The 10,872-nt window shown below is 34.7% G+C and overlaps 1 protein-coding gene across 1 annotated transcript; it reads left to right on the top strand.

Annotated features, from left to right (window-relative positions):
- On the top strand, window positions 5,297–8,540 carry LOC107619615. The gene is made up of 3 exons (XM_016321917.2): window positions 5,297–5,505; window positions 7,418–7,804; window positions 7,896–8,540. Exons 2-3 carry the CDS (start codon window positions 7,449–7,451, stop codon window positions 8,485–8,487), a joined length of 948 nt encoding a protein of 315 aa, XP_016177403.1. The 5' UTR covers window positions 5,297–5,505; window positions 7,418–7,448; the 3' UTR covers window positions 8,488–8,540.

Raw genomic sequence — 10,872 nt, 5'->3', positions numbered from 1 at the left:
AAAAGAAAAATCAATAGACTCATTGGGAGTAGGATGAACTTGATCATTTATTAAACTGAAATTACTTCAATTTTCAATACAATGCGCCTCTGCCACTAAACCAGCAGTTCGGCCAACAACATCACTTCCGTTACATAAATAAGGAACAAGTAAACGATGACTAAACTCGACTGAAGATATCGAGTTGATACAATTATCATTAAAAGAACTTTGAACCCTAAGTGATTCTATCTCATCAGAAGAATCATCTTTATTTCCTACAGAAAGACAATTATTTAAATAATTATGCAGAGTTACCAAGTAATCGAAAACTTCCTCAACCTGGTCCATAGAGCAACCCTCCTGAAGATCTTCAAGGGAGACAATCCCAACCAGTTGGAGTAAAATCCAACTCTGGGTAACGCAGCTTCATAGATAAACCTTCCGAGGACAAATAGCAACCTTCACAATTATAAGAGTTTAGTGTCCTATCAACATTCAAAGGCTTCAACTTAGGATTATACATCCTGAAATCAATATGCAGCTATTCGACATAGAGGTTCGAATCTACCTTAATGACTTCAGGCTTGCCATCCTTCATCCAAAGAAGAACACTTTGGTGTACAGTAGAAGGTACGGCTCCCACACCATGGATCCAGTCTCGCCCCAGCAAAGCATTATAACTTGCATTTGATGGAACCACCACAAACACTGTGTTTCGCTCAGATGAGCCAACCTTTACAATCAAAGTGACCAGTCCTTTTGCCGGAGACAAAGCCCCACTAAAGTCCGTCACAACAATATTTGTGGGAACCAAATCATCAGGATGTTTCCCCACCTTCATTAACATCCTTTTAGGCAAAAGACTTATTACTGGCCCACCATCGATCAAGACTTTGTTTACCTTGATTCCACTCAAAGTGGTGGTTATATGAAGCGGACGGAGATGAGACATTTGTTTTTCAGTAGGTCAAAGAAAATACCCCGGCTCATCTTCAATTCGGATGAAAGAAAAAGCTTCATCATCATTCATATCATAATCTTCATCTGGGTCACCTTCATATTCTCCCAGATACTCGGTCGGAATGATTGAAATCGTTCCGATCATGTCATCATCCCCTTCTTCGAAATATTCTTCATCGACATCAATTTTTTTGTTTTTATCGACCCCTGAGGATTGAGCTACTGCTTTGCCTTTTTCCATTTTTGCAGGAGATGGAATTCCCTTTGGACAAGTCTCTCCATCAGAAGGAAAGATAATTTGGGAATGCACAGAATGGGTTGCCCCCTTGCTTACTTCCACCTAAGGCTTTTTATTTTGATTGAAGTTTCTCCTACCTCCTCTGCCTCTCGGATACCCTCTGGCTCAACCACGATAGTAGGGATATCGATTTTGAGGAGGTCCCTGATGACCCCACTGTGGGTTGCGTCGATATAGAGCATCCTGCTTCTGGAACTCCTGACAGTTCCGAATCCACTGGACACCCATAGCCTAAGATCGGCTTAAGGGTGTAGTCACACTTTGTTGAGGAGCCTTGGAACTCTGACCCTCTATGCGCCGAATCGGCTATCTCTGATGCGCCTACTCTTCTCTGTGAGCTAATTCTTTCTTCATTCTCTCCTTTTCAAAAATTGCCGCTGCTTCGGCATGAAAAATAACATTACACCTTGGACACAGAGATACGTCCCGATCTTTAATCTTTTGCTGAACTAAAAAGTCCAATAAACCATCTTCCGCTCGGGGATACACCGATCTAACTTGTGAATCATAATCATCAAGAGCCACGTCAAAGTCATAGGACATGCCAACCATGTTTACTCCGAAACATGGCTCAACAAAGATGGCATCAACATCGAAGGGATCGATATCAACCTTCATTTCCTTCTTTCCATCGTCGAATTTCAACCGTCCCTCCATTATTGCTTCCTGAATTAAGTCCCTGAAACGAACACAACTATTAGTCGAATAACTTGTTACTTGGTGAAATTCACAATAAGGTTTTCCTTTCAAATCCTTCACTGAAAGTAAAGTTCTACCCTCAGGCAGAATTAACTGTTTATCTTTAAGCAACACATCGAAAATCTGATCAGATTTTGAAATATCAAAACTGTATTTCTTTCCACTTTTTAGTTTTGAATCATTCGACTTTTCATTACTAGGAAGCTTTTTAAGTAAGGAACAGATATATGGAGGGCCCTTCTTAAGTTCAGCCAAATCGACCTCTGTTTTGAAATCAAGTTCCTTTTCTGAGGACTCCATAGTCACATAAGCAACTTTTTCTTTTCGAGTAAAAGGTTTACTCTTTGATCATTGCTCACTCCTATATTTCTCTTTCTCCTTTTTCATGAGCTCGGTCTGACGGACTTTTTCGGCCATATGAGCCAAATCGGGGATATGTACATTAAGCAACTTTCGGCGCATATAGAAACCTAGCCCCATAATTTCTATTTTCACAATTTCATTCTCAGGTAACGAAACATAGCATCTACTTCTAGCATTTTTGAAACGTATCATATAATCATCAATGGTTTCACCATCTTCGCGTTTCAAAGTAACCAGATCAGTAATTGCCACATTCATTTCCCCTCGATAAAGCTGAGCATGAAAAGTAGTTTTCAACTGATTCCATGTCATTATCGAATTTTGGTATGAGATTCAAAAACCAAGTAAACGCATTCTTCGTTAACGAAGAAGGAAAAAACTTCATTTTTAAATTCTCATCATTGGCTAAATTTCCAATCTCAACCAAATATCGAGCGACAAGTTCAGTAGTCGACTCTCCAACTTTCCTTGCAAACTTTGTGACTATTTTTATATTTTTTACCCCTCTTGGCACTTCGGCCATTTGGATAACTTGAGGAAAAGCAGACACAAAGTGAGGTTGATTCATCAAACCGACATTATTGAGCACTTCTTCCACAATTCTAGTGACTTGATAACATTCACTGCCATGATTAACACGTAATCTGGCTAGAAATTCATCAGCGTTTTGGCCTCGAGGAATTACATGAGAATTTTCTCTATTAAAAATATTGTTTTCATTTTGGAAAATATTTTTAAATTCTTCATTATTTCCCCTGGCATCATGCCTTCCACCTTCCTCATAATCTACGATTCGAGCAATTCGTTCGACTTGTCTAGCAAGACGTTCGAATTTCAATTCGTGATCGGCCATCATTGGATTCAGAATTGTGGTCATCTATTGAGTCAGTAAATTGACCAAGTCATGATGATTTTCCTCTACTTGCTGTCGATATACTACCATCAAATTAGCAGCATTCGAAGTAGAGCCTACGTTATAATCACGAGAGTACTCGGAATGTTGTTGTGGATTTTGAGAATTATTTCCTCCATTTACACTCCCAAATCAAACGGGAGGAACAAAATTACCCACTGGTGGAACATAACCAGGAGGAAGACCATAAGGAGGCCAACCAGTAGTTAATGGAGGTTGGGTCGGTGGTACAATACCATGTGGACGAATATTGCGTCCAATATTCCCAGTTTGTGCGGTAGTAACCGCTATACTTTCACTTCCAATTGCACCTTCCGAACGTGAAGTCACGTCTGCTTGTTGCACAATTACTGGTATGCTATCATTGGTGGAGAAACCACCATTCATATTTGACACTTCATCAGCCATGTGAATGATTTTCCCACTTCTTAATCGCATACATCGAATAATATAAAAACTCTTTGACACACTTCAATTTTAAAACTGTCCCACCGGGCGTGCCAATTTGTTTTGTCGATTTTTAGCAAATCGATGGTGGTTCGATATCTAATGATTTGGGAGCGAAACCTACTCCTCTTTGCAGGTACCAGTTTTCTAAAAGTGCATCAAAGTGTCTTCGATTAGACGGATATTGAAATGTAAGATAAGGTAAAATTTGTAAAACAATAAAAGAAATAAAGAAACAAGGGTTTTCGAAAAGAAAATGCACTGGAATTGAAAAGTTGCGTTAAAGTTTAAAGAAAGCAATAAAGTACCTTCGACTGGGTCAAAGGGCTTTAACAAAGAATTTAAAAGTGTTGAAATGTAAATTGGAGAAGGAAAATTAAAGAAATGCTTGAAAGATAAATTTACTTGAAAAGTAAAGTTTACAGAAAAAATAAATTGAAAAGATAAAACATGGAAGGAATCCTAGAGAAAAGAAACTCGATCGCAGACTCAGGAATTCGCAGGGGATGTGAGTGTGTTGGAGTGTTTTCTGAATTAAAGTTCCAACCCTTATTCCCTAAAACTTTCTAGTATTTATAATCTACCTTTGTAACTGACAATTAATTACAAAATGCAATCTTGATTGCATACTCCTTGGTAACCGTTCCCGCCCTTTCGAATTAAAGTTCTCCTTGATTGCATACAAAATGCAATCTAAATTCCTCATGTGGTAAATGCCTTCAACTTCTCCACTTACATAACCACTTGATCTACTATTCGAAATAACTCATTCGATTACTTCTTTTGAATACTTGACTGATTAGACTTGTTCAATTCAATAATGTGTTTCAAAATCGAATCTGCATCGAATATCTCCAGCCAATGCCTGCACATGCACTTTTTCGAAAATTGTTTAAATCTTCGCCTTCTTTATTTCTTCGAACCAACTTTCCTTAATCGAAAATATTTTTCGATCAACAAAGACAAGAGAATATTTACATTTAACATTAATTTAAATATTCATAAGCAATTATTTATTAATATTAATATACATATTATTAATTTAAATAGTTAGTATTCATTAAATTTACATGCTTAATATTAATTTTTATATTAATTTAAAAAAAATTATTTACACGTCACATGGATGTGCCAATGCGGTGTGTGCCTTTTTCAAATGCAGTGTCTTTCCTGCTAGCGTCTTCTTCATTGGAGGCACCAATGATTTATGAGTTTTTCTCTATGAAGTACGAACACTTTGTTTAATTGCCGTGTCGGTGTGTCGGACACATTTCGGACATGACGCACGGAGACACTCGTCTGACACGCGTGTCTCCCGTGTCCAAACGTGTCCTGTCCAAAAAAACAAAAAAACCAACTGGACACGGGTTGGACACGGCCCGGACACTTCCACTTTCATTTTCAAAAGCTCTCCTCAATTTTACCTTACCGTTTCACTTTGACAAAAGTTAGAACTTAGAAACCTAACTTTCCACCTCCACCCCCAAAGCCATTTCTGGCTTAGTGGCTCCTCCACACCCACTCACCCTCTCCTCACCGCCAGTCTATCGCTACCTCCAGTCATCCCCGCCACCTCCGGTTGTCACCGCCGTGGATGTTCATCGTCCCTCTCCACACCCACTTACTCTTAATCTCAGCATCTCCTCTTCACTACTGCCACTTCTTCTGCGGTGCTTGTCATCGCTGTTTGCTGTCGTTTACTGCTTCTCCAGCCACCACTTGTTGTCGTCGTTGCTCCAGTTCTTGCTGCCGTGATCGACACCTCCCCGGTCGCCACTTCTACCGTGACCGTTGCCCTGCTCTTGTGCTCTTCTGTCGTGCTCTTCTGCATCCTCTATTTCAAGTAAGGGAGAATGTTTATTCTTTCATCAATTAATTTCTAGTTCTGTATTTCTATTTTGTTCTGCCCTCTGTGCTTCTCTTTGATTCCGATTTGTTTTGTCAGTTTTGTGCTTCCATCTGATTTTGGATTTCTATTTTGTTCTGTGCATCTCCTTGGTTTGGTTTTATTTTGTTTTGTGCTTCTGGAATTAAATTGTCTAATATTTTTGTCTGTATTATAACTCATCAAGTCATCATGTGAAAATTGACCTTCGTTATTTCCCCGGCATTACATATAAGTGAAATATCACAAAGTACAGTGTGTGCATTGGCAATTATTCCTGTATCAAGTGATTAAAAAAATTGAAATAAAGCGAGATTTGTGACTACAAGATTTAGATGCACTCAAGATTTTGTGTGGTGGAAATAACACAATGTATGGAGTGTGCATTACTGCATTGGTAAGGAAGACACAATCACAAACTCAGACCATACCGCAAGTTAAATGGATTGAGTATTTTGGGTCTAATATAATAAATATTAAAGAAATAGAGATATCTAAGTTATAGAGTTCAAACTTCGTGTATGAAAAAGAGAAATGTTTTAGGTGTTATTTGTGATAAAAGGGACTAAGTGACTTACTGACTTTTGAGGCCAGATTTTGGTTTTTTTGAACAAGTCTAGTTACTATTATATAATAATTTCTTTTGGTTTTGTTTTTTTTCTATGCTTTTTTTGGTTCTATTTTGTTCAACAAATTGAATTGTAAAAAAATAATTTTGGTTCTTAAATTATTGTAGGATTGTGAGAGATGAGTTCAGAGAGTGTTCAAAACAATTTTAAAGAAAGTGTTAATAAGCCTTTATGGAAATTTGTAACAAAGAAAGATAAAATTGAAGGGGGCGAAAATCTTGAATTTTAATGTAAATTTTGCAAGGTTTTATTCAGTGGTTCTTATACTAGAGTAAGAGCACATTTATTGAAGATTTCAGGAAAAGGAATTAGATTTTGTGCAAAAGTTACATCAACAAAGCTTGAAGAACTTAAGAAACTTGATAGTGAAAGTACATTGTTGCATGAAAGTAAAAAGGCTAAGTTAATTCCTCTTCCACCCTTATCTAATGCAAGTGAACTTGATTCAAGAAAAAGAAGAGCCACTGGACCTTTAGAGAAAGCTTTTAATGTGAATGCAAGGGAGACTCTAGATTTACATATTGCTAGAATATTTTTTTCATCTGGATTGCCTTTTCATCTAGCAAAAAATCCATATTTTGTCAAAGCTTTTTCTTATGCTGCCAATAATTATATTGATGGTTATATTCCTCCTGGATATAATAAATTGAGGACAACTTTGCTTGAGAAAGAGAAGCAACATGTGGAGAGAATGTTAGAACCTACTAAAAATTCATGGAGTGGAAAGAGAGTGAGCATTGTAAGTGATGGATGGAGTGATCCCAAAGGAGGCCTCTTCTTAATTTTATGGCTGTAACTGAAAGTGGGCCTATGTTTTTGAAAGTTGTAGATTGTTCAGATGAGATCAAAGACAAGGATTATGTTGCAAAGCAAATAAGAGATGTGATAAGAGAAGTCGGTCTCTCAAATGTAGTGCAGATTGTGACTGATAATGCGCCGGTTTGTAAAGCGGCTGGTTTATTGATTGAAGCTGAATTTCCATCTGTTTTTTAGACTCCTTGTGTTATTCATACTCTCAACCTTGCTTTAAAGGACATTTGTGCAGCTAAGAATACAGAGAAGAATAATTTTGTCTATCAAGAATGCTCATGGATTACTCAAATTGCTGAGGATGCTTCTTTTATAAAAAATTTTATTGTTAATCATCATATGAGGTTATCTATTTTCAATGAATTTAATACATTGAAGTTGCTTAATGTTGCTCCTACTCGATTTGCTTCTACTATTGTGATGCCCAAAAGATTTAGGTTGTTAAAGCAAGGCCTCAAAGAAATGGTTATAACTGAGAAGTGGTCTTCATACAAGGAAGATAATATTGGCAGAGCTGAGGTTGTTACAGAAAAGATTTTGAGTGAAAATTGGTGGCAAAAAATTGATTATATTCTTACTTTCACAAATCCTATTTATGATGTTTTAAGAAGTACAGACACAGATGTACCTACTCTTCATTTGGTCCATGAGATGTGGGATTCAATGATCAAGAAAGTAAAAAGTGCTATATATCTCTATGAAAGAAAAGATGAACAAGAGTCATCGTCCTTCTACGATGTTGTGCACTCAATATTAGTTCAAAGATGGACAAAAAGTAGCACACCTCTTCATTGTTTAGCACATTCATTGAATCCAAGGTAACTTTTTACATTTATTGTTTATAACTTTTATTTATAAGTGAAGATAATTGAATCATTATTAATTTATGCTTAAACACTAATTATATAGGTATTATAGCCACCAATGGTTGAGAGAAGATCTTACACGAGTTTCTCCTCATCAAGATATTGAGATCACTAATGAGAGAGTTAAATGCTTGAAGAGGTATTTTCCTAACGAAGAAGAGAGGAGAAAGGTAAACATTGAATTTGCAAGCTTTTCTGATGGTAGAGGTGTCTTTGATGATTATGACTCTTTGAATGATAGAGCCATAGTTGATGCAAAGTCTTGGTGGCTAATTCATGGTAGTAAAGCAAAATTTTTTCAACCAATTGCTCTTAGGCTACTAGGGCAACCATCTTCATCTTCTTGTTGTGAAAGGAATTGGAGCACATATTCTTTTATCCATTCCCTAAAAAGAAACAAGTTGAAGCCTAAACGTACAGAAAATTTAGTATTTGTCCACACTAATCTTCGTCTTCTTTCAAGAAAAACTCCACAATATAATAAAGGAGAAACTATGATGTGGGATATTGCTGGAGATGCTTTTTCACCAATTGATGAAGAAAATGGTGTTCTTGAAGTTGCTCACCTTTCTCTTGATGAACCGGAGTTGGAAAGAGTGACTTTTTCTAATGATGAAGATATCAACCATATATGATGGAGAAAGAATGACTTTAGATAACTTTTTTTTTTGTGTACATGTGATGTACAAAATTCTTACTATCTCTATTAAGACATAGGAGTTTAGAATTTTATCTTTTGAATACCTATACACTTTAGAAAAAATGCATATCATATGGTTGTTTTTGAAAATATCTCTATTAAGACATATCTCTATTTAAATATATTATATTATTAGTATATGCGTGTCCCCGTGTCTGACAACTTTTTAAAATTTGCGTGTCGCTGTGTCGCGTGTCGTGTCGTGTCTTGTGTCCGTGTCCGTGTCTGTGCTTCATAGGTTTTTCTTATTGTGTGTGTCATTCATTTTAACATTTTCATCTTGAATTTGTCAACCGATTTAGTGCCTCCAAATCAGTAACGCAAAAAAAAAAAAAATTACTACTGTAGCAAAAAAATAACAATTGGGTAAAATATTTGAAAATAATAGTACTTTAATGACTAGTTCTAGAAAAAGTGATAGACAGATAAAAAAGTCCATTTTTATCGTTATTAAAAATAAAAGTTATTTTTGTCCGCATTTTAAAATCAGGTGTGACTTTTGTTAGCGTTTTAAGAAATAAACTTGAAATGATGAATTCTCCTTTTTTGTCTCCTCTTATTTATATACTCACAATAGGTATTTAAATTTTAAATTTAAACTAAGATGCTTCTTGGCCAATACAATTTAGATGAGGAAGATTCTATTGTGCTTATCCAAAAAATTAACATAATATAGCTCTTTTTTTTATTTAAAAAAATAGCCTCCAATAATCCTCAACAATTGACACATAAGGACAGTATATTATGTTGATTTTTTGGGTAAACATCATAGAATCTTCCTTTAGATGATAGTTAGACTTTTATTAAAATTTAAAATTTGAAACTCCTACTCCACTCCCTTGTCAGTAGGGTGTTTGTGGTGTGCTTTGAATCGGTTTTGAGTCAAAAACTCATCCGATTCGAACACTAATTTTACTTGCGGTGCGGTTTGAATTGGATAAATTTTTAAAAAAATTCGATTCGATCTAATCTAATTTCAAGCAGTTTTGGATTGAATTGGAGTTGTAGTTTTGTAAATTAAAAAAATTAAATATATATATATATAACAAGTCTCAACATCAAATTTTAAATAATCAACAATGACATAACAAGTTTCAACAATATCTTAAAAAGCCAATGATAACATAACAATAGAAATAAAATTATAGGTTAGTTAAAATAAATAAATAAATAATATTTTGAACATAAAATATTTATTAAATAATAATAATAATACATGAATAATATAAAAATATATAACAAATTGAACATGTTATAAGTATAATTGTAAATATAATAATAAAATAATAATATTATAGCACATTGTGCGATTTGGATTGAATTGGATCGGTAATGAAAAGTAGATCCAAAATTCAATCCGATCTAGCAGTTTGTAAAAAATAGAATCCAATCAAATCCAAATTAATGCAATTTTAATCGATTTTCGATTTAGATTAAATTAGAAGAACGGTTTAATTTAAATCAGATTAAATTTGTATACCCTACTTGTCACCAGGGCGAAGCTTTAGTTGAACAATGAAAGAGCGTGACTCTCAAACTTTTTATAAAACAATTAGAAGTACTTTTCTAAAAAAAAAAAATATAGTTCAATCGGCTTAACTTCTTTATTTTGATACGAGGTATTCGAATTTGTATTTATGATATGTTAAATGTGTTTGTTGACACATCAAAATTTTTCATTTTATTTAAAACAAAAATAAAATCAAATCTAAAAAGATTATGTACTAAAAAAATTATAAGAATTATAATTAAATCCTTTGCCTCTCAACTCTTAATAATAAAAGTACCAAACCTGAATAATTTTTAGTTTTAAATATTAGTAAATAGTAACTTAAACTTTGGATTTGGGCTGAAATGAATTTTGACATGTTAAAAGTCTTTGTTGAGTTTTTTGGAGAACACATCACACATCATTATGCATGCCATCTTGAATAATGTAACAATATATGAATCGGAGCATGTTTTTAGTGACCCTCAAAGGCTTCCACTACTCCATGTTGCAATTGATTATTGTCTAATATTAAAAGATATGGTCATTATTATATGGAGGCATGGAAGTATTTGAGGGTCCATAGAACACATCAATCTTTCATTTTATTTGAAAAAAAAAAAAAATCAAATCAAATCTCGAAAGATTATGTAACAAGAAACATATATGAATCATAATTAAATTCCTTGCCTCTCAACTCTCAATAATAAAAGTACCAAATCTCCACTCAATAGAAAAAGCTCCTATTTAAAAATGAAAAACCCTTGCCTCTATTCAAAAAAGAAAAACCCGCTGCCTCTATTAAAAAGAAAAAACTCATTGCCTTTATTC

Source organism: Arachis ipaensis, chromosome B09, assembly GCF_000816755.2.
Source record: "Arachis ipaensis cultivar K30076 chromosome B09, Araip1.1, whole genome shotgun sequence".
NCBI lineage: Eukaryota > Viridiplantae > Streptophyta > Magnoliopsida > Fabales > Fabaceae > Arachis > Arachis ipaensis.
Note: the sequence above shows the minus strand (reverse complement) of the source record. Positions and strands in the feature narration are given on the sequence as shown.